General features: G+C 53.8%; 1 protein-coding gene across 4 annotated transcripts in view; it reads right to left on the bottom strand.

The window, feature by feature from the left end:
- Positions 1-8,631, bottom strand: part of DUSP4 (dual specificity phosphatase 4) — a 46,134-nt gene extending 37,503 nt beyond the window's left edge. For all 4 annotated transcript variants that reach the window (XM_074993942.1, XM_074993940.1, XM_074993943.1 and 1 more), the window contains exon 1: positions 8,189-8,631. In XM_074993942.1, the coding sequence (XP_074850043.1) occupies positions 8,189-8,579 (391 nt within the window). In that variant the 5' untranslated portion in view covers positions 8,580-8,631. The remainder of the gene's footprint in view (positions 1-8,188) is intronic.
- Between the last annotated feature and the right edge of the window lie 14,948 nt (positions 8,632-23,579).

Genomic DNA, 23,579 nt, shown 5'->3' with positions numbered 1-23,579 from the left:
ACCCTATAATAATGTTTGGGATTCTTCCGTCCCAGGTGCAGGACACTACACTTCTTGTTGAACTGCATGAGATTTAGTTTGGCCCAGTCCTCCAATTTATCCAGGTCACTCTGGATTGTGTCTCTACCTCTCCCCCCCTAGTTTTTGTGTCATGTGCAGACTTGCTGAGGGTGCAATCCAGCCCCTCATCCAGGTCATTAATAAAGATGTTGAACAACACTGGCCCCAGAACCGAGCCTTGCGGCACTCCGCTTGAAACAGACCACCATCCAGATTATCGAGACCACTGACCTGTTGACCACTACCTGTTGGGCCCATCCACCTCATAGTCCAAGGATCCAATCCATATTTCCTTAACTTATGGGCAGGAATGTTGTGGGAGACTATATCAAAAGCTTTGCTGAAGTCAAGGTATATCACATCCACTGACCTTCCCATGTCCACAGAGCTTATCATCTCATCATAGAAACTAATCAGATTGGTCAGGCAGAACTTAGCCCTGGTGAATCCATGTTGGCTACTTTTGGTCACTTTCCCCTCTTCCAAGTGCTCCAAAATGGAATCCTTGCGCCATCTTTCGCACCAGTCGGGGCTACTGAGCCAACAAGCCCAATCATAGAATACTAGGACTGGAAGGGACCTCGAGAGGCCATTGAGTCCAGCCCCCTGCCCCAATGGCAGGACCAAGTACTATCTAAACCATCCCTGACAGACATCTATCTAACCTGTTCTTAAATATCTCCCACAATGGAGATTCCACAACCTCCCTTGGCAATTTATTCCACTGTTTGACCACCCTGACAGTAAGAAACTTTTTCCCAGTGTTCAACCTAAACCTCCCTTGCTGCAGTTTAAGCCCGTTGCCTCTTGTTCTATCCTCAGAGGCCAAGAAGAGCAAGTTTTCTCCTTCCTCCTCATGACTCCTTTTAGATACCTGAAAACCGCTATCATGTCTCCCCTCCATCTTCTCTTTTCCAAACTAAACAAGCCCAATTCTTTCAACCTTTTCTCATAGGTCACACTCTCTAGACCTTTAATCATTCTTGTCGCTCTTTTCTGGACCCTCTCTAGTTTCTCCACATCCTTTTTGAACTGCGGTGCCCAGAACAGGACACAATACTCCAGCTGAGGCCTAACCAGCGCAGAGTAGAGCGGGAGAATGCCTTCTCGTGTCTTGTTCAAAACACACCTGTTAATGCATCCCAGAATCGTGTTTGCTTTTTTTGCAACAGCATCACACTGTTGCATTTACAGCATATTTATAAAAGATAGGGTCAGGGATTAGTTAAATATCTGTTTAGCTTGGAATGGGGGCTCAGATTTGCAGCTCAGGTAAGGATGGCAGGGCAGTTTCCTGTTATCTAGCTCAGCCTTTCCCAAACATGGGTCACAATTAATTTGATTATATTTGAAAAGGGTCATGGGCTGGGGTGGGTGGCTCCACAGGTGGCTCTTAAGAAGCCAGTCACACTGAGGTGGTACTCATTAATTGGATTAACAGCCCTCAGGCAGTTAAGCCAATCAAACTGAGAACCATTTCAGCTACAGGGCAGGGAACTGCATATCTGAGGAGCACTGCCCAGTTTGGGTGAGGTAGTAGCCTGGGTCTGAGGTTGGGAGGGAGGGCAGAGCTGATTAGCTCCCTGGTTTCCAGCTTCTGCAGAAGGTGGGGTTCCCCCTCCAACCCCCAGCAGGGTACCTGCAGCTGGCTCTGCCAGCCAGGGCTCTCTCCCCAGCCACCTTCCAACCATGTGAGGTCGGGATCCCTCCAACAGACCCCAGCTGGGGTCCCCACCACTGGCACTGCCAGGGAGGCTCTGCCACAGCTGGCTTCCAGGTGCAGGGGTCAGGGGTCTGTCCCCCCACTTCAGCCAGGGTTCCCACAACTGGTGCTGCCAGCCAGGGCTCTGCCCCAGCCAGTTTCCAGCTGCAGGGATGGGGGTTCCCCCTGTACCAGCTGGGGCTCTCACAGCTGGCACTGATAGCCCAGGGTTCTGCACCTTTTCCAGCTGTGGCAGGGGGATCAGGGTTCCCCCCACACCCAGGTGGCTGGCGCTGCTGGCTGGAGCTCCATGCCCCAGCTGGCTTCCAGCCGAGGGAGGACCCTGTGCCTGCCCCAGCCCCCTCCCACCTGCCCCTGAGTGACTCCTAGCCCCTCAGTGTCACTCCTGTAGCCCCCTCCTCGCCCCTGACTGCGACTCCCCTAGCCTCTGACTGTGGGGTTTAAGCCAGGGGGAGCACTTTGGGGATGAGCCTTTCCACCTCAACTTTGATTAACGATAGTAAATGCAGTGTTATTTTATCAATACATTTCCCCTTTCCTATGAAATAACTGTTGTGAATATATAAACATGAAGGGCACAATCTTATATGCTTGGCTTTGGTGCAAAATTAGCTAGTTATGGCACAGCTGCCCACCCCCCACACCCAGGTTTTGACTTGCCTTGGGTCACCAAGTCTTCATGAATTGTCAGAATGGGTCCTCCTCTGGAAAAGGCTGGGAGCTGCTCATCTGGCTTTAAATGGCCCAAAAGACAAAAGGACCTTACAGAGGCCATTGGTCCAGTTGTTCACACCAAGGGAACAAAGGAAGGGCAAACAGCACATCTTCAAAGGCCCCATTCTCCAGAGACTGAAAAGGCAGCTGAGCAGAGAGCGGGAGCAAGACAGTTGGGAGCTAGCTCAAATGGTCTTGGGGAACAGAGAACAGGTTAGGTCAGCTTTCCAAAGCAAGTTGGCGGGGCCACAAATGAGTTACTGGCTGCCATCACTGTCTAGAGGAAGCAACATCTGCAGTGTCTGAGACTTCTCTTTCCACACCTCCTTGGGCTGCTATCACCATCTCTTGCCATTTACAAGCCAGTTCCTTCCCCTTGGAAACTGCCCCATGGTGGTGGTTAAAGGGTTTTACCCTCTCTACTTCCAACCCCCAAATGATCTCACAATCCTGTGTTCAGCACCAGATGTAACAAGCATTAGATGAATGAGGAGGGGGAAACCAGGTTTCCTTTGCAAGTGAAGCTGACTTGTGTTATCACTTGCACAAGTGTAAGTTACAAGCTGCACCAGACCCAGCTACTCTTAAGACAGCCTGGAATCAGATGCTCATTGTCTATGAACTCTGGGCTGATGCTGCTCTCAGCAGCAACTCTACTCGTGCCCTCCCTCTCAGCACACTGCAGACCTCCCTGTTCAAAAGGGGCTTGCGTGCGCTCTCAGCCCAGCTCTCCCAAGCTCTGCAGCTGACAGAATCAGAAGAGGGTTATTTCCACACACACAGTTTGCAGTATCACACGCCTATTAATAAACAGAAACCACAAACAGATCTGATCAGGCTATGGAAACAGCTGGTTGGTTTTCAGGATTGTCCATGTGATATTCAATCACAGATGGCTTTAAATTTTCTTGCCAGACAAAACAAAGCTGCTATTGAATGGGCCTCTAGTGCAGGGAATCTCAAATGTCATCTGCCGTTCTTTACTTTCATGGATTTTTTTCTCTCTTTTGAACACTGGCGACTATAACATCTTGGTAAGCACTGACCTCTGTTTAAACATTTATATTGTGCACACCACTCAGCTCTTTCATTATCACTGCAGGAAACTAGCCAGACTAAAGCCTTTATTTTTTTAAGTTAATTGCTGAAACCTTAATCCATAGGTGTGTTTCATCCCAACCAGAGAAATGCAGTTCTGGACTTGCCGGTCTTCCAATTACCATTCCTTGGTAGCAGTTTCTGTAAATTCTAGCAGACTAAATTACTTGATCTACGTTTCTCCTTCCAACATACTGCCCCTTATTACACATGAAACACAGCAATAAATAGATTTCAGAAATCTTCGTTAACTGATCCTTTGGGCCACTAAAGAGAACATATCAAATTCTCATGTAACCTTATTTTTGTAGGCCCAGGCTTCGCTTTTCCCCTGGCGGCCACTGAGGTGTGGCTATGTAGCATAACCAGCAGCAAAAGGTATCACAGAAGAAGATGGACTGTGGGTGCTCTTCTAACACCCACCACATAATGGGTGAGCTGGCAGAATCTCCATTCACAGAAACACTCATGCTAGAAGGGATAATAGAAGTGTAGGATGACAACTGACTGTGCGCTGGCGAGGTGACATGACACTTCTCTCCCTTCACAGTGGCTAGGCTGCCATGCGGTGACCACGTTTATCAGGATCCTGGTTTTTTCTCGTTTGATATCTACAAACAGTTTTCATGTTTTAAGTCAGTCACCGCTCCCAGGGGAAACCCTCAGAGACACCAGTGCTCTGTGTACATCCAAGGACTGAGCTGAACTGTGGCATCAGGGCCCAGGCTGTTCTCTAGTCAACATCCAGATGGTACCTCTACCTTCCACTCAGCAAGTTCCAATGACACTGGGATGAAGTCCTGGCCCCAGTGAAATCCAGACCCGTTTCAGTCAAACAATTTTTAAGTGAATAAGACAGTCATTGTATGGACACAAATTCTGTTTGCATGTAGTTATTGGCAGCAGAGTGGTTTATGATTAACAGAAGACCAAACAGGTACACTAGGTTCTGCAAGCTCCTGCTGCTTTTTTTTACTGTAACTAGCACAACATAAGATGTCAAATAGTACATTGAACCAATCTGTTAATGTTTTCACCATCAGCTGGCCACACACAGATCTCCTCACATTACCCAAAAAAGAAAATAATAAAATCTAAGGGCATGAAACTGTTATTACTGTTGCCTTGTTTTTTTTCCTTTTTAAATAGCGACTGCTGGGGTGTAGCTTGTTAAATCAGCAACAGATACCATCCAGTTCTAGATGTTTCTTTCTACAGCTACACTTCAGACTGTTTTTGCTACAGCAAAAAAAATCAGCCTGTGTCAACTGAGCCACACCCCTGAAGACCGGAGTAGTTCTGCCATTACAAACCCACCTCCTGCAGAGATCAGTCTGCTTTAAAAGTGGAAATGGCTGAAGCGCACCAGGAAAACCAAGTACATTTTAAATATGTTCTACACTCAGCTTAGCAGAGAAAAAAAATTATTCCGGATATTTGCATAGCCTTAGCTGAATGAAAAGAGAGGAAGACACTAAAGCTGTGGTGTCCAACATGTTTGCTACTCACCACATGTGGCGAATAGGACACTGGGTTGTGGTGAATACAGGGATGGACAAGCCATGGCTCTCAAGCTGCATGTGGCTCTAGGAGCCCTTAAATGTGGCCCCTCCTGAGAGCCACAGGTGGGGAGTGCTGTCTGCCCACTCATGCACGCATCTCATCAAGTGGTAGGAGAAGTGCATGGCAGCAGCAGCGGCAGCCCCAGGGGCTCTGGTGAGTCACTGGCACTGAATTAGACCAGGGCAGGGTGGAGTTGAAGGAAGGGGAGGGCATTTATTGGTGGGAGCTGGGAGTGCCTGGCCCTGTGGGAGGGCTTTATTTATGCGGGCACTGGGAGTGCCTGGCTCAGGGAGGGCATTTATTTATGGGGGGACTGGGAGTGCCAGGCTCTGGGGAGGGGGGCATTTATTTAGATGAGGGGGAACTGGGAGTGCCAGGCTCTGGGGGAGGGCTTTATTTGTCGGGGGGCTGGGAGTGCCAGGCTCTGGGGTGGCATTTATTTAGAGTGAGGGAGGCTGGGAGTGCCAGGCGCTATAAAGTTTTGTATTATATAATTTAGTGACTATGGAAAGACGACAACCACAAGTACGATGATCACTGAACTCCTAAGTGATAGTACTGCACTAAAGAACCTCTAACTGACAAAATTCATGCTCCCTCCCCCGCCTCCAAACATTCCCGCATTTAGGAATCTGAAAAAGTGGGTCTTACCAATGAAATAAATAAATTTGTTAATCTTTAAGGTGCTACAGGATTGCTTGGCATTCTCTCTGGACTATTTTGAATTGTCAAAAACCTGCCTGTGGCTCCAACCTGGTCTACCTAAAACTCGTGCCTTGCCTGTAAGGGATCCTGTGGACCTCAATGTCAGTGTCATACTCCTGAAAATACAATGCAGTAGTTCAATTATACTCTTAACAGCCAGAAAACCAGCTAATCACATCAAAGCCCATTGGTAAAGTCAGCAGGGAGAGGTCCAGTCTGATCCAGGGGTGGCTGCACGGCTCCAGGAAACGGGCACAACCAGGCAAACAGGAGAGGCACTGGACCTGTCCCTGAAGGGGACTTTTGTAAAGTGACCCAACTGTTCTGTCTAAGCCATACAGGGAGCAGGCACCTTGAGAGCGTGACACCCTCGCCCTACGCCAAGGGACTTCGCATTCGGCTCTGCCCCATCGCTGCAGGCAGTGCGAGCCAGCACTGCTAGCCGAGCCCCCTCTAGGCCGCCCCACGCTGCAGCACTGCAAAGAGAGGGGGACTGGGCCGGCCCTCTTCTAAATTTCGTTCTGCTTCTAATACCACCCCGCTCCTGGGGGAGCCCCAAACACCTCATAGCCGGAAAACACCTCAGATCTCCCTCGCGGGCCTGCCAGAGGGCAGCAGGGGCACCCCCGCCCCGTGAGCGGTCAAACGGGCGGGACACGCCTGCGGCGCGCACACAATCCGCACCACTGCTGCGGGGCGCCCAGGGTAAGCCACGGGCGCGCTGCGCCGGGCAGGCTCCAGCTCGGGCAAACGAGGCCGGGCAGAGCCTGCGCACGTGCTTCACCGCCCCCCCATCCCGCCCGCAGCCGCTGGCCGGGAGCGCGGAGAATGAACGGGCCGCGCCCGAAGCGTGAATGGAAGGAAGGAAACGCGGGATCCGGCTACTCCCTCCGCCCCGCCCCGCCCCGCTACTCCCAGCGCCGTGACCCCCGCCCCGCCCCGCCCCGCTACTCCCAGCGCCCCGCCCCGCCCCGCCCCGCCACTCCCAGTGCCGTGGCCCCCCCCCCCCCCCCCCGCGGTGCCCCGCCATTCCCAGGGCCATGACCCCCGCCCCGCCCCGCTACCCCCAGTGCCGTGCCCCCCCCCCCCGCGGTGCCCCGCCATTCCCAGGGCCGTGACCCCCGCCCCGCCCCGCTACCCCCAGTGCCGTGCCCCCCCCCCCCGCGGTGCCCCGCCATTCCCAGGGCCGTGACCCCCGCCCCGCCCCGCTACTCCCAGCGCCGTGCCGCCCCCAGCCCCGCCCCCCGCTCCGCCACTCCCAGCGCCCCGTCCCGCTCCGCCACTCCCAGGTACTCCCAGGGCCGCCCCCAGCCCCGCTACTCCCAGCGCCGTGCCCCCCCTACCCCGCCGGCGGGGAGCGGAGTGGCGGGGGGGACGGGCCTGCAACGCGACACGCACACACGGGGATCCTGCGCCACCGCCCGCGGCCAACGGCCGCGCGAGAAACGCGGCACGCGCGTTGCGTGGGTGTGCGCGGACAGAGGGGGTCTCACAAGCCCCCATGCGGGCAGCGGTCTGGGGCACCCGCTCCACTGCGGACAAGGCCGCCGTCACATCAAAGGCTTCCCGCCACCCCAGCTGTGCGCAGCCACAGATCGCCGGGGAATCCCGCCAAAGGTTCCCCGCCCCACACACGGGTCATTCACCCCGGCCTCCCCGCGGAGCGGAGACACGCGTCCCGCACGCGAGCGGCCCGGCCCGGCCCGGCCACACGCAGGAGCACCGACGTACCCGCCGCCGCCCCCCGCCACGCACACTCCCTCCCCCCATAACACTGGTCCGCCCACCACGCAACCCTCTTCCCGCACCGATCACACCACGCCACCCACTAGCTCCCCCGTCCCCCTACTCCGACACCCCCTCACCTCCTCGTGCTCCATCGCCCCCCGCCCCCGGCACCTATCACACCACGCCCCCCATTGCCTCCCCGTCCCCCTACTCCGACACCCCCTCACCTCCTCGTGCTCTACCGTCCCCCGCACCTATCATACCACACATCCCACTGGCTCCCCCGTCCTCCTACTCCGACACCCCCTCACCTCCTCGTGCTCCATCGCCCCCCCCCCCGGCACCTATCACACCACGCCCCCCATTGCCTCCCCCGTCCCCCTACTCCGACACCCACTCATCTCCTCGTGCTCTACCGCCCCCCCCCCCGCACCTATCATACCACACATCCCACGGGCTCCCCCGTCCTCCTACTCCGACACCCCCTCACCTCCTCGTGCTCCACCGCCCCCCCCCGCACCCATCACACCACGCCCCCTACTGGCTCCCCCGTCCCCCTACTCCGACACCCCCTCGCCCCCCCATCACGCCACGCACCTTTGAGCAGGCTGATGTCGGCGCGCGCAGTCTCGCGGCGCAGGGCCCGCGCCACCAGCCACACGGTGCTGTCCTCCCGCAAGCTGTCGGCGCGGGCGCTGCGCTCGTCGTACAGCACCACGGCTGCGTACAGGCCGGCGCGCAGGCGAGCGCGCACCTCGGCCTCGGCCGGCGGCAGGATCTGCTCCAGCCCCACTGCGCCCTTGGCGCGGCGCCGCACGATGCTGTTGCAGCGCACGTTGAGCGCGCCGCAAATGTGTCCGGCGCTGTGCGCCAGGAAGGAGCGGCAGTCCAGCAGCAGCAGCGGCGGCGGCGAGCAGCGCCCGGGGCCCGCCTCGCGCCGCAGGAGCCGCCGCAGCGCGCTGCCCTCCAGCTCGCGCAGCTCCCACATAGCGCGCGCCGCCCGCCCTCTACCGCGGCCGGCCCAGCCCCACGCCGCGCCGCGCCGCTCGCCCTCTCGGCAATGGAGCGCGTCACCGCCCTCCCGCCTCCGCGATAGGGCGCGTCACCGCCCGCCTCCATTCACAGAACGCGGCGGGGCGGGGCGGGGCGGGACGGTCGGCGGGTGAATGGGCCGCGGTCCCTCTGCTGGCACCTGGCGGGCGTGCGGGGAAACGCCGCTCTCTCTCTGGCAGTCCCGGCGCTCCAGCCCCACCCTGGCCCCCGGGGCGAGGCCGGACTGGTCCCCACGGCAGCGCCCTCTGCAGCCTTTCGCCTGGCTGCGCCCTGTTTGCATCCGGCCGCCGGCAGCGCGGCGCAGGCGCGGAGAGGCGGAGCCACGGAGCACTTTGCAGACCAATAGTAATTGATTAGGTATCGGAGGGGTGGCCGTGTTAGTCGGGATCTGTAACAGCAACGGCGGGTCCTGTGGCACCTTATAGACCAGCAGAAAAGTTTTGATCATGAGCTTTCGTGAGCACAGACTCACTTCACCAGATGCACCATGATCGTGAGCACCTGGTGAAGTGAGTCTGTGCTCACGAAAGCTCATGCTCAAAACTTTTCTGTTAGTCTGTAAGGTGCCACAGGACCCTTCGTTGCTGTTAGTAATTGATTAGGTGATGAGCTTTCGTGGCGAGACCCGCTTCAGCCTTGGGGAGCACGCGGCGCTGCGGGCTCCCTGCTCCTGCGGTGACCTGCCGGCGGGAGGGGACGCTCTGCAGGGAGGACTGGGAAAAGAAGAGGCGCTCGTCTTTTTCCGGGAAAGAAGATGGGGTGGGCGTTCCCCGGGGAGCGAGGCTGCCCTAGCAACGAGCTGTGGCCATCGCTTGCGCTGCTGCGGACCGAAGCGCACCTCGGCCAACCGGAGGGAAGCCCAAGCTGGGGATTCAGGGGTGTCCTTAAAGAAAAAGCTGTGTCTCACCCACCCGCTCGTGGCTGCCCCCGTGACTAGGCTGCGGGCCGCAAAGACGCTCCGCTGCAGCGTGGGGGGGCGAGGGGGATAATATTTCGAACACGCCAGGGCCTCTATTCTGAGAGCCTCGCACGCACATATTGAAGTGTGTCTGGCTGGTCTGCCGTTCCTCTTCCTATACCACAGTCTGATTCATAATACCAGGGCCGAGGCGTCCCTAAGAGTTCACCCGCTTTTCAGAGAGGAAAAAAGAGGAACACTACTCTGTCGACAGAAGTCACTGTCGGAAGGGTTTGCCCCACAAAACTTCTGTCCACAGATTGCATCTACACATAAGAGCTGATCAAAAGAGCAATCGGCTCTGTTAACAGCCGTCAGACTGCCTGGCCCTCAGACCGGAAGATCTGCAAACGTTGCTGTCTGGTAAACAGGAAGACCCATCTGACAACAAAAGGGCCCTGGAGCCTAAACTGCTGTCTTGTTGACAATCATGTTACAGACAGGGGTGAGCAAACTTTTTACGTTTTTTCATCTGCTTTTCATCTCTGCTGCTCCAGCCCCAGATAAAACCCTGTGGAAGGCAGGCAAAAGGAAGAGATGGGATGATGAGAAATGATGGTGGTGATGGAGGATGCTGTAATGGAGCAATGCCTTATGTTAATGGTAAGAAAACAGGAACTGTGTTAATAATGGTGCCATACATCCATCCAGTGAGACTGGCAAAGCAAAATTTTTCTCCTGCCTCAACCCTACCATTCGCTTACCTATTGCTTAATCTAGGGGTAAGCAAAGGTGGGAGGAGGGCAGGAAATTTCAAAAGGCGGACACAGTAAGATTGGCTGCTAGGTCTCTGGCTTATCTCAATAAAATGTTGAAATATGTTACTGTTTTTATGTATGTGCATTTACATTTCTATACCAGTTAATAATGTTTTTACTTTCTACATACTTATTTCTTACACATGCCAAAAGGGCTTTTTTTTCATATGAACATAACTGAACTTTATATCAGTTTAGATTACAATAAACCCCTGCTCTGTGCAAGTTTGACATAGGTGTTAACAGTATTAACACAAATGTCAAAATCCCAGGCTCCAGCTGCCGACTTCCCCCTGCTGGGGGAAGCTGGTAGCTGGAGCCTGGGGGTGGGGGAGGGGACAGGTATGGTTTCCCTCTGACTTCCCCCAGCTGGGGAAAGCCAGGGGAATGCTGCTGCTGGGGGGAGTGTGGCGGAGGGAAGGGGGTAAACCCCTCAGCCTCAGGGAGCCAAGTGCAGCAATGCCTGGTCAATTTCCTGGCTCCCAGAAGCAACAAGGAGCTGGGAAACTGACCAGGCACTGCAGGGGATCTGAACTGCCACATCCTTACACACTCCAGAGTGTGTAAAGTGACTGGAGCACTGTCACCAAGGTCTGTGAATGGAGAATTCAGCTTTGGTAGCATTTTACATGTGTGTCGACAGCAACACATGGTGCAGGGCAGTAAAAGAGCTAAGCCCACAGCAGATACAGCTGGCTCCCGGCTCCCAGACACATGGTGTGGATAGGAACCACTTTCCTGCTTCCCTGCTGCTGCCTTCTCCCCACACTCCCTTAGCTTCTTTGACTGCTACCAGAGTGACTTCTGCCTGCTACATTGTTGACTTGTGTGCTTACCAGTGGTGCATGTTTTACCCTTCAGCAATTTACTATTAAGAGTGCTTCTGCTGGCAAAATATAGTCAGTCATTTGCACGCCTGCTCTAGCATATTTTAAACTTTGGATGCAGTGTATTTAATACCCCCAAAGAATGTTTTGCATCCCAGTTAGAAATAATCCAGTGTAAGAAAACATTATTTTGACATATACACAAATCATAACTTTGTGAGAAGCAGCCACAAAAGAGTAAGTCTGCTTCAACAGGGACTGACAGACAAGAAGATACCTTGGCCTTGCCCTGCAGCTAAGAGATGTCATGCTTCTGTTGGTGCCCAGCATAAAACCCACCCTTAAATCTTGAAGTTTGAAAAAAGAAAAGTAAAACTCAGTATCAGATTTCAAACTAATTTAAATTCTGAATGTATGGAATGTCATTTTAAAATCCTATTTTGAACCATAAAGTGCATTTTGCTGCTCAGGAAATTTCCCCTGGAACCAGTGGAAGCTCCATTTCAAGAATTAGTTCTGAACTATGGGCCTTTTAGCAGAGGAAGGTCTGACACTTGCCTACAATAGAGAAACCTGCCTCTCTTTGCTGGAAATCCAGAGTGCATACTCCCAGCAGATACATATTATGGAATCATGGGGAAAACATTCAGCTTCATGTTACTATCTCAGACACCTTAAATACTAATTACATATCAGTTTATATTTAAATGTCATGATACAAGACAGCTGTAACCTGCAGCTCTGTGTACCTGGCAATTACTGTGTATGACTGGCTCCCATAATTGCCTCAAGGTGGATTCACAGAAACGTGTCGGTGTGTCGTCACCTCCCAAATTTACAGGTCAGACAAAACCTGTTTCTAGTGACAGTTCCTGTTTTAAAATGCACATGTTAGAAAGTGAAAGGCATCGTGCAGTATTAGTACAGAAAAATAATATTCAGAAGTGTAAATATCAGCAAAGTAGATAAGATCAATGCATTTCATTTCTCTGCATAGTAACAGAGAGGGAGCTGTGCTAGTCTATATACTATCAAAACAAAAAGCAGTCAAGTAGCATTTTAAAGACTAGCAAAATAATTTATTAGGTGAGCTTTTGTGGGACAGACCCAGTTCTTCAGATCTCTGTGCCTTAAATATTGAGTCTGTTCTGTTATGGCTATGGTCTGAAGAAGTGGGTCTGTCCCATGAAAGCTCACCTAATAAATTATTTTGCTAGTCTTTGAAGTGCTACCTGACTGCTTTTTGTTTCACTGTCTGCAGTGAGTGTAAGCTGTTTATAGTCATAGGTGGCTGACTGGATCAATATTACCTGAATTCACAGAAGAATTTCAATTTCAATTTTTCAACCCTAATAATAGAGGAAGAGAGAAAACCTGATTCCCTTTGGGCAAGTTTACTGAAGCTGACTAGCCACAGTTTAAATACTGCCATGCCCACACCTTTATCCAATACAGATCCTGCACAGAATGTATAAAACAGAGGAAAATGGGAACAATAAAAGTTTCAGAATGCAGTCGTTTCTGGGGTGATGTGCAGCAGCTCTTTAACAGCACACAGTAGCACTACGCAACAGTTCAGGACAAAATGCAAACAACTTGTTGCTCCTGGAGAGGTTTAAGTGGGTTGTAAATCAAAAAATCATAGGGATGGACAGGACCTCCGGAGGTCATCTAGTCCAGCCCCCTTCTTCAAGCAGGATCAACCCCCACTAAGTCATCCCAGCCAGAACCTTGTCAAGCCGGAACTTAGAAACCTTGAGGGATGGAGAATCCACCACCTCTCTAGGCAGCACATTCCAATGCTTCACCACCTGCCTGGCGAAGTAGTTTTTCCTAATATCTAACCTGCAGCTCTCCCTCTTCAACTTCAGACCATTGCTCCTTCTTCTGCCATCTGACACCACTGAGAACAGTTTCTCACCCTCCTCTTTAGAGCTCCCCTTCAGGAAGTTGAAGGCTGCTATTAAATCACCCCTCAGTCTTCTCTTCTGTTAACTAAACAAGCCCAAATCCCTCAGCCTGTCCTCGTAGGTCTTGTGCTCCAGCCCCTCAATCGTTGGGCTGGAGCAGTGTGTATACAGCAGAGAGTGTGAGTTGCTGCTGCTGCGGGACTCTGGCTACTGTGCTGGGAGTCGAAGGAGGAATCCTGCCTCAGCTCTGAGTGTCTGGAGGACGCGGGTGTGCCTGCCCCGACCCATGAAGGCAACGTCTCTATGGCCGGAAGGAAAGGGAACCACGGCTTGAAAGGCTGCTGGTGTTTGAACAGGCCCAAGCCAATGTGCTGTTCTGACCCCAAGCCTTGGAAACCCCCTCCCCAGTCAAACCATTCTTGTTTGGGGGTAGAGCCTGACACCCGCCAGACTCCTCATCATCCCTTCAACAGGGCAGTTTTAACTGGAGCAGTAGCTGTGTCTTGGCCCTGTGTGATTGGCAGAGTGAGGGTCCAAAGGTCTGAGGGCAGCGGAGGGACATAGAGGGGTGTCTACAGGGTGCAGCGTGCCACAAGCACCCAATACCCCTTCTGCCTCCGGTGTGGTAGAGGGGAGAAGGCATCTCTTTCACTGCTCCCCAAGTGGCCGTCCAGCTAACTGAAATCATGCTGGATTCCAGATGTTGCCAGGCCAGAGAGTTCTGGCTTAGAGAGGTTCAGCCTGTAGTTTCTTTCAGATCAGGCAGCTCCCATTTATTATCTCCCTTCGAGGAGATGAACATGAGTTCCACTTTCACTCTGGTGGGTGGGAGAGGACAAGGCACGCTGCGCATTCGGACAACTGCTCCCCACATGCTCCTGCTGCTTGCTCAGGCCACCGTTGTTCATCATGCTGCTTTTCACTCGACTGCATTGGCACCAATGCCATGCGCCAGCAAGTTCTGCTGCCACCCACAGCTGGGACACCTGTGACTTGATCGTTTCTTGGTGACATCAGTTCTTGGGGGCAGCTGGGCTGTCTCTTCCACACAAACACTGTGCTGCAGTAGAGATAAGTCAGAAGGGCTCAGCCTGTTTACTACTGTGGGCCATATCCAACACAACTCTGTAGCCCTGAAGCTGCTACGTGGGTGTGCTGATTGGGCCGCAAGCAGCCCATGGGCCAGGGACTGAGAACCAGTGAGCTGAGCCATGAGACCTGCTTAGCAGTGATTTCAGCTCCAGTGGTCCCTTAACAAAGCAAAGACACTCTCTGGAGCTTACTCTGCTCTGTCTTTAAAGAGGGGAGACGGACAGGTGATATGGTGCCTGTGGTTCTGAGGCAGAGCACACATTCCCAAGCAAACACCGTTTCCCACTCTATTAATGCACACTGGAAAACATAATCCCAACTAGACAGATAATCCCAACTAGACCCCAACGATGGGGTCTGAATTATAACTCAGAAATGAGATCTTGGAGCCCTCATGGATAGCTCTCTGAAAACACCACTCAACATGCAGCAGCAGTCAGAGAAACTAAAAGAATGCTGGGAATCATTAAGAAAGGGATAGATTATAAAACAGATAATATCATATTGCCGCTATATAAATTCATGATATGTCCACATCCTGAATCATAGCATCACAGGTCTGGAAGGGACTTCAGGAGGTCGTTGAGTCCAGCCCCTTGCTTCAGGTAGGATCAACCCCCAACTAAGTCATCCAAGCCAGCACTTTGTCAAGACGGGACTTAAAAACCTCTAGAGATGGAGATTCCACCACCTCTCTAGGCAATGCGGATGTGGTCACCCCATTTTATGGAATTGGAAAAGGTTCAGAAAAGGGCAAAAAATGATGAGGGGCATGGAACAGCTTTCATACAAAAAAAAAGATTAAGAAGACTTTTCAGAATGGAAAGAAATGACTGAGGATATGATAGAAGTCTATACAATCATGATGGGGAGAAGAAAGAAAATATTTATTCCTTCTCATAAAACAAGAGGCGAGGGGGTCACCAATTAATAGACAGCAGTTTTCCAACAAATAAAAGGAAGTATTTTTTCATGTAATACACAGTCAACCAAGACTACGACAGGATTCTTAAAAGACCCTAGATAAATTTATGGGGTATAGGTCCATCAATAGGCATTAGCCAGGATGGCCAGGGACAGTGTCCCTAGCCTCTGTTTGGCGGAAGATAGAAATGGGCAACAAGGGATGAACTTCTTGATAATTAGCTGTTCTGTTCATTCCCTCTGGGCACACAGGACTGGCCACTGTTAGAATACTGGGCTAGATGGACCTTTGGTCTGACTCAGTCTGGCCATTCCTATGCTCTTATGAGAGTGTTGTAGTTTTGTCTGCTATACTGAAAAGCCTGTTATCAAATATGTGTTCCACATGTAGATACTAATGGCTAGTCTGCACTACAACATTAGGCTGACCAGCTCTGTCACTCTGGGCTGTGAAAAATTCATACCCTGGAGTGGAATAGTTAAGCAGACCTAACTCCCTGTGTGGACAGCAGTAGATTAATGGAAGAATTCTTCTCCTGACTTGGTTACCACCTCCCAGGGAGCAAGACTATCTTCATCAGCTGGAGGGCCCCTCCAGTCAGCAAAGGTAGTGTCTACACCAAAGTGCTACTAGAGGTGTAGCTACAGTGCTGCAGTTGGGCACCTGTAGTGTTTTAAATGCAGACAGACCCTTACAGACCAGTGGCTCCCAAACTTTTCAGCATCACTCCCCCTTTTGGTTTTTGAGAAACCCTCATGCCCTTCCACTCCTTCTTTACCATCATCCAACCCCCCTTTTAACAAAAAATTCAATTAATAAGTTAAAATAAACACGAAATCTTGACATAAAAATGTTATTTAAAATTAAAAATAAGCATAGCTAGCTTTTCTTGGCCCAAAAATATGATGAAAATATAATTTAACATCAGAAACACATGAAAGATGCTGCTGCATTTTCTTCATAAGTTGGGAAATCCTAGGAGCCCAACTATGGACCATCCAGGCTAAGGGCATAGATCACATCATGTGGATGCCTGGTGCAGCCCAAGCTGGCCAGCTGCCTGAGCCCTGTGCCAGCCACCTGCCCACCTGAGCTCTGCACTGCCAGGGACACTTGCCCAAGCCACTGTGCCGCCATGGCCAACTGGCCACCCATGCTGCTGGGTCCAGCCACCCAAGCTGCCTGTCCGAGCCCCAGTGCTTCTGGGGCCAGCCGCCTGAGCTGCCCACATGCTGCTTGGGCCAGCCTCCTGTGAGTGACCTGCCCAAGCCCCTCCCCTCCCCAAACCGAGGATTGAAATCAGCCAATCAGTCAATCAAAGCCATGTTGATTTGCATTATTTATATTACTCCTTTAATTCTTAATTAAGTCCTGCCTCAGTATTAATTGAGTCCAGTATCAATCAATCCATTATCTTGGTCAAGATCAATGACAGGCTACCAGGCCTATAATTACCAGGTTCATCCACTTACTCTTATTAAATATTGGCACGTTAGCTTTGGTTCAGTCTTCAGGTGGAGTCTTTCTTGTTCCTTGTTGGCTCGAAGGCATTCCATCCCCAGAACATCCAGCAGTGCTGCTCACTAGGGCTACGTCTACACGTGCAGCCAACATCGAAATAGGCTATTTCGATGAATAACGTCTACACGTCCTCCAGGGCCGGCAACGTCGATGTTCAACTTCGACGTTACTCAGCCCGACATCGAAATAGGCGCAGCGAGGGAACGTCTACACGTCAAAGTAGCACACATCGAAATAGGGATGCCAGGCACAGCTGCAGACAGGGTCACAGGGCGGACTCAACAGCCAGCCGCTCCCTTAAAGGGCCCCTCCCAGACACAGTTGCACTAAACAACACAAGATACACAGAGCTGACAACTGGTTGCAGACCCTATGCCTGCAGCATAGATCCCCAGCTGCCGCAGAAGCAGCCAGAAGCCCTGGGCTAAGGGCTGCTGCCCACGGTGACCATAGAGCCCCGCAGGGGCTGGAGAGAGAGCATCTCTCAACCCCCCAGCTGATGGCTGCCATGGAGGACCCAGCAATTTCGACGTTGCGGGACGCGGATCGTCTACACGGTCCCTACTTCGACGTTGAACGTCGAAGTAGGGCGCTATTCCTATCTCCTCATGAGGTTAGCGACTTCGACGTCTCGCCGCCTAATGTCGAAGTTAACTTCGAAATAGCGCCTGACGCGTGTAGACGCGACGGGCGCTATTTCGAAGTTGGTGCCGCTACTTCGAAGTAGCATGCACGTGTAGACGCAGCTTAGAGCTCCTGCACTGTGCGGCTTTGCAGTGACATTCATGAGCATGTGCACAGACAGCCTTCCACACCAGCTGAGATGTTAAAAGGCCACCTCTGCTTGTGTTGCTACAGACTAACAGGGATACCTCTCTGAGTCTTTCTAGGGAGTACCTATGTCTTAATTAACTGGAAGGGAATTCTGCTGAACTTTGTCAGAGAAGGTGTGAAGAAGCAATAGAAGAGCGTCAGCCGGAAACTATGCAAAGATCTTGTGTATTGCAAAGCAAGAGAAGTGATTTAATTACCAGCCAGGGTGTCACCTAATTTCCTGGCTTTCAAAGCTCTGAAAGTGTGAAGATGATATTCACTACAAAGGGTGGGCAGATGGTGCTTAACAAAATATATCCTGACAAGTGATTCATTTCCTTCACAGCAGACTCAAAGAGTCATCTTTTATCCACCCAGGGCCAACAAAGCAATCAAGAAAGGTGTCTGGGGAAAATGAATTGTCAAAGAAGATGCATGTTGGTATGATTAAATGTCAATATGTACTCAGAAGTAAGGAAAAGGAAGGGACTTTTGCTCATTATCATCAAGCCCAATGCTGATATGAAGCCCTAGGAGGACTGGACTTAAAGACCTCTCAATGTTCGGATTCTGTGATTCTATGACAGGTGCAGGAAATAGAGTTTCAGGGGCTGCTGCAGCACCTCCAGGTTTTGCATCTAGTGTGGCTTTGCACTTGGGTCCCAACCATTGGCCCTGTTCCTGAGGGGTCCACTTCCAAGCTGCCTCCTCCTCCCAGGGGCTTTACTGCCAGCCCTGGGGTCCCAGGCACTGGTCCTGGGACTCCATTCCTGGCCCCAGCCTAAAGGTTCACTGCTGGCCCTGGGGTCCCAGTCCCTGGTCTCCATTACTGACCCCAGCCTGGGATGCTGAGGGGTGTGGAGTAAGGAGGGTTGCAGCTCAGCACCCCTACCCTAAGACTTGTTCCAGCACTGGTGTACGAAGCTGAACCTGGTAGCCGAGAGAGAGAAAAATGAAGTGGGAGTTTCTACTTTTCTTGCCATTTCATTCCGTCTGACTCAGCTTTGTACAAACTGCAGTTGCCCTGGGTGGGGGTGGCTCTGCGCCTGGGTTCCAGGGCTGGGGCTATCCAGGGGGCCCTGAATTGGTCATAACACATTACACAACAAGGTGCCCAGGCCTATGTTTTGTGGGCAGCCGTGGGGCTCTGCATGGGTACAACAACCCTCCTGTGTGTAAACATGGTCAGAGCAGGGCCAGATTCAGAGCCATGGTAAGTACGTAGTATAGACAGAGCTCTGTGATCCTTTACCCTACAGATACAAGCCTGTCAGGAGAGCCAGGCTGTGATGGAGTGGGGGGGGTGCATGTGTGAGTCAGGCTGGATGTCCGAGGCAAGCAGCAGCTCCCAGTGGCTAAGGATGACCCTAGGGCTACAACTGGCAGATAACACCTCTGCCTAAACAAAGAGCAGGGAGGAGCTGAGCTGGGTTTTGAATCGGGGGCGGCAGTTAGAGGCGAGGAAAAGGGAGAGCTGGAAGTCAGCCAGCCTGAGGAGGGGGAAAGCTACACCCCAGAGGGACACCCCTCGGGGTCTTCCCCCCAGGACAGGTTGGAAGGACTCTCTGGCGGCTATGCTGTTGCTTCTGTGAGAAACTGGACATCTGTTGCCTAATAAACCTGCTGTTGTGCCTGCTGAGTGAGAGTCTCTCCTGCCAGCGGACGGGGTGCAGTGCAGGGGGACCCCTGAACCCCATCACACTGGTGTCAGGAGTGGGATGCACTGCACCCACGGATGAGCTCCCAGCAGTGGCTGACTGAGCACCAGAGAAGGAAGGAGTCTCACAAGAGTCAGAGGGAGAACAGAGCCATTCCTGCAGCTGCTGCTGGTGAGTGGATACCCCGGGAAATAGCGGGGAGATGGATTATACCCGACTCCTGAAGGCAGAGCTAGCGGGGCTGTGCAGAGAGAGGGGCCTGACCGTGGGGAAGGCGACCAAGGCCCAGCTGATTGCACAGCTGGAAGAGAATGACCGATCCGGGGGGGCAGAGCCTGTCCCGGCAGAAAGTGGCCGGTCAGCCTCGGGAAGCATTTCGGATTCTCCGACAGGAGCGGGGGCTCGACGCCGTCAGACAGACGTGGTGCCCGCCAGGTCGCGCTCAGCTAGCGGTGGTCCATCGCGGGCAGAGTCCCCCACCGCAGAGCTGCAACGGCTGGAACTCGAGGTGAAATTAAAGGAACTGGAGCACCAGGAACGGGAAAGAGAGCGTGAGCACGAGCGCCAGGAACGAGAAAGAGAGCGTGAGCACGAGCGCCAGCTACAAGAGACACAGCGGGAGGAGAAAGAACGAGAACGGAAGGAGAGAGAGCGAGAGCGGGAGCATGAGCGAACCATGGCAGAGACGAGACGCCAAGAGGCCCCAGCTGCGGTAAACGGGGAGAGGGCCAGACGGCTCGGGGTGGCCAGTCACTTGGAGACGCGTGTGCTGGCCCAGTGTCAGGACCCAGGGGACATGGACGAGTTCCTTACCGCCTTCGAGCGAGCCTGTGAGTTGCATGAGGTTCCCCCAGATGAGTGGCTCCGGCACCTCACCCCCTTGCTGGGCCGGAAGGGCGCAGCGGTGCTCAGCCAGCTGGTGGGGCTGCAGCCTGGGGACTATGAACGGTTCAAACAGGCCCTGCTGCATAAGTTCGGGCTGACTCCGGAGATGTACAAGAAGAAGTTCCAGGAGGCGCAGAAGAGGCCAGAGGAAACCCACGTAGATACAACCGCCCGCCTGAAGCAATACTACCAGAAGTGGGCATTCGGAATGGGAGTCCAGTCCGTAGAGGACCTGATCGAGCTGGCGGTCGTGGAGCGATTCTACGAGATGTGCGCACCTGACCTGAGGGTGTGGCTCGTGGACCGGAAGCCAGGGGACTCGCATGATGCAGGGAAACTGGCAGATGACTTCACAAACAGTCGGGCCAGGTTTGAAAGTGAGCCCCACAAAGAGAGGGAGTCTCGGAGAGAGAGGGAGTCCCGGAGGGAGAGGGAGTCCTGGAGAAACCGAGAATCTCAGAGAGACCGGTCCCTAACTGTACGACAGAGGGGACCACCTCTTGGGCAAGCCCAGGAAAGAGGGGCCAGCCACCCACCCCCCAGAGAGCCAAACAGAACCCGGACAGAGCAGCCGGCCCGAGGGACACAACAAGACCCAGGCTGTTACCGCTGGGGGCGAAAGGGGCATAGAGCAGCCCAGTGCCCCAGGCTCCCAGACAGGTTGAGCAGGCCGGGGGGTCATGGAGTCAACTGGGTGGGGTCCCAGAAGCCAGAGGGGCTGGCGGCCAAGGCGGGTGGTGCTGACAATGGGCACTCGGCTTGGGCCGAATCCGCCCCACAGACCAGCTCCTCAGGGGGACCAAATGCTCAGAGGCCAGTTTACAGAGTGGGGGCGGCAATGCCTCTGTGGAGCAAGCGTCTCAAACACCTCGAGGTAGACGGGAAAAAGGTCACGGGGTTCTGGGACACAGGCGCTGACGTGACGCTGGCCCGACCCGGGGTGGTGGCACCGGGCTGCATGATACCCGATTCCCACCTGACGATAACAGGAATTGATGGGACCCCTTTCAAGGTGCCCATGGCGAGGGTGCACCTGAAATGGGGGAAGAAGGAAGGCCCCAAGGAAGTGGGCGTGCACAGCCATTTGCCGGCGGACGTACTGATGGGGGCTGACCTGGAGAACTGGCCAGGTGAACGCCCTCGTGCCCTGGTCCTGACCCGTAGCCAAAGAAAACGAGGGGTGCGCTCCCCAGATTCAGGGGTACAGGCCCAGCCAAAGCCACAGGGGCCAACCCTGAGAGAAAGGGGGCCCCCAAAAACCAGATCTCACAGGCCAGGGATGCTGGAGCCAGGCAGGGATGGGGAAGTAGCATCCGCTCCTGCCCGAGCGGAAGAATTCCAGGCAGAGCAGCAGAGAGACCCCTCCTTGCAGAAGCTGAGGGAACTGGCCAGTCTCAGCCCAGCTCCACAGCTGGGGGAGGGCTGCAGGGAGAGATTCCTGTGGGAAAAGGGATTCCTGTACCGGGAATGGGCTCCCAGACGCAAAGCGGAGCCATGGAAGGTCCAGAGGCAACTGGTGGTTCCCCAAAAGTACCGGCGCAGGCTGCTGTACCTAGCCCATGATGTCCCGCTCGCAGGACACCAGGGGATCCACCGCACCAGGAGAAGGTTGTTACAGAACTTTTTCTGGCCAGGGATCTTTGCAGCTGTCCGTCTGTATTGCCTGTCCTGCGATCCCTGCCAGAGGGTGGGGAAGAGCCGGGACAAGGGGAAAGCTGCCTTGAGGCCACTGCCCATCATAGAGGAGCCTTTCCAGAAAGTGGCTATAGACATAGTGGGCCCCTTCAGCAAGGCAACGCGTTCGGGGAAGAAATATATTTTGGTAGTGGTAGATTTTGCCACGCGATACCCAGAAGCAGTGGCCTTGACCTCTATCGACGCTGACACCGTGGCTGATGCACTGCTGTCCATTTTCAGCAGAGTGGGGTTCCCCAAGGAGGTCCTCACAGATCAGGGGTCCAACTTCATGTCGGCCCTACTGCAAAGCTTGTGGGACAAGTGTGGGGTCCGGCACACCTGGGCCACAGCCTACCACCCGCAGACCAATGGGCTGGTGGAGAGGTTCAATGGGACTCTGAAGCAGATGCTGAGAACCTTCATGAATCAATACCCCCATGACTGGGACAAGTACTTACCCCACCTGCTGTTTGCATACAGGGAGGTGCCCCAGGAATCCACGGGGTTCTCCCCGTTTGAGCTGCTGTATGGAAGGAGGGTACGGGGACCCTTGGACTTGCTCAGAGAAGAGTGGGAGGGGACGGCCTCTCCTGAAGGGGAGTCAGTGGTACAGTATGTACTGACCTTCCGGGAAAAACTCACCGAGCTCATGGGCCTGGCCAGGGAGAACCTCTCCATGGCCCAAAGGAAGCAAAAGGTCTGGTATGACCGTAACGCCAGGGCCCGAGCCTATGCCACCGGGGATCAAGTGATGGTCCTTATACCTGTGCGGCGGAACAAGCTGCAAGCGGCCTGGGATGGGCCCTTCAAGGTCGTCAAACAGCTAAATGACGTGAATTATGTGGTGGAACTGTCGAACCGGGCCCACAGCCACCGGGACTATCATGTGAACATGATGAAACCTTACTGGGACAGGCAGAACTTGGTGCTGGCCGTGTGCAGACACTGGGAGGGGCAGGGGGATGATCCCTTGGTGGATTTACTCACAAGGACTGGAGCCGGCTCCTTGCTGGAGTCTATTCCCCTCTCAGACCAGCTAACCCCTGCCCAGCAGACGGAGATCAAGGAGGTGCTGCATTTGCATCAACAGCTGTTCTCGGACAGACCCGGACACACTGACCTGGCTGTCCACCGAATAGAGACAGGCACCCACGCCCCTATCAAGTGTGTGCCATTCAGAGCCACAGGGAGGACGGCTCAGGACATAGAGCGGGAGGTTGAAGACATGCTGGCTCTGGGGGTGATCCAACCCTCGTCCAGCCCCTGGGCCTCTCCCGTGGTGTTAGTCCCTAAAAAAGATGGGTCTGTTCGGTTTTGTGTGGACTATCGCAAGCTTAACGCCATCACTGTCTCGGACGCCTACCCCATGCCCAGGCCTGATGACCTTTTAGACAAGCTGGGGGGAGCCCGTTACCTCACCACCATAGACCTCACCAAGGGGTACTGGCAAGTGCCATTAGACCAAGATGCCCGGCTGAAGTCGGCTTTCATCACTCCTGTGGGGCTCTACGAGTTCTTGGTCCTTCCCTTCGGCCTCAAGGGGGCACCCGCTACCTTCCAGCGTCTGGTGGACCAGCTACTGAAAGGGATGGAGAGCTTTGCCCTGGCTTACATGGACGACATTTGCATCTTCAGCCAGACGTGGGAGGACCATGTGTCCCAACTCAAGCAGGTGCTGGACCGACTCCAGAAGGCCGGTCTGACTATCAAGGCAGGGAAGTGCAAGGTGGGAATGGCTGAGGTGACCTACCTGGGCCACAAGGTGGGCAGCGGCTGCTTAAAGCCAGAGCCAGCTAAAGTGGAGGCTGTCAGAGATTGGCCAACACCCCAGACTAAGAAGCAGGTCCAGGCCTTCATTGGGATGGCAGGGTACTACCGGAGGTTTGTGCCCCACTTTAGCTCCATCGCAGC

The sequence above is a fragment of the Carettochelys insculpta genome, chromosome 4, assembly GCF_033958435.1.
Source record: "Carettochelys insculpta isolate YL-2023 chromosome 4, ASM3395843v1, whole genome shotgun sequence".
In the NCBI taxonomy this organism is placed as follows: Eukaryota; Metazoa; Chordata; order Testudines; family Carettochelyidae; genus Carettochelys; species Carettochelys insculpta.
The sequence above is the reverse complement of the archived record's forward strand: the minus strand, read 5'-3'. Positions and strand labels throughout refer to the sequence as shown.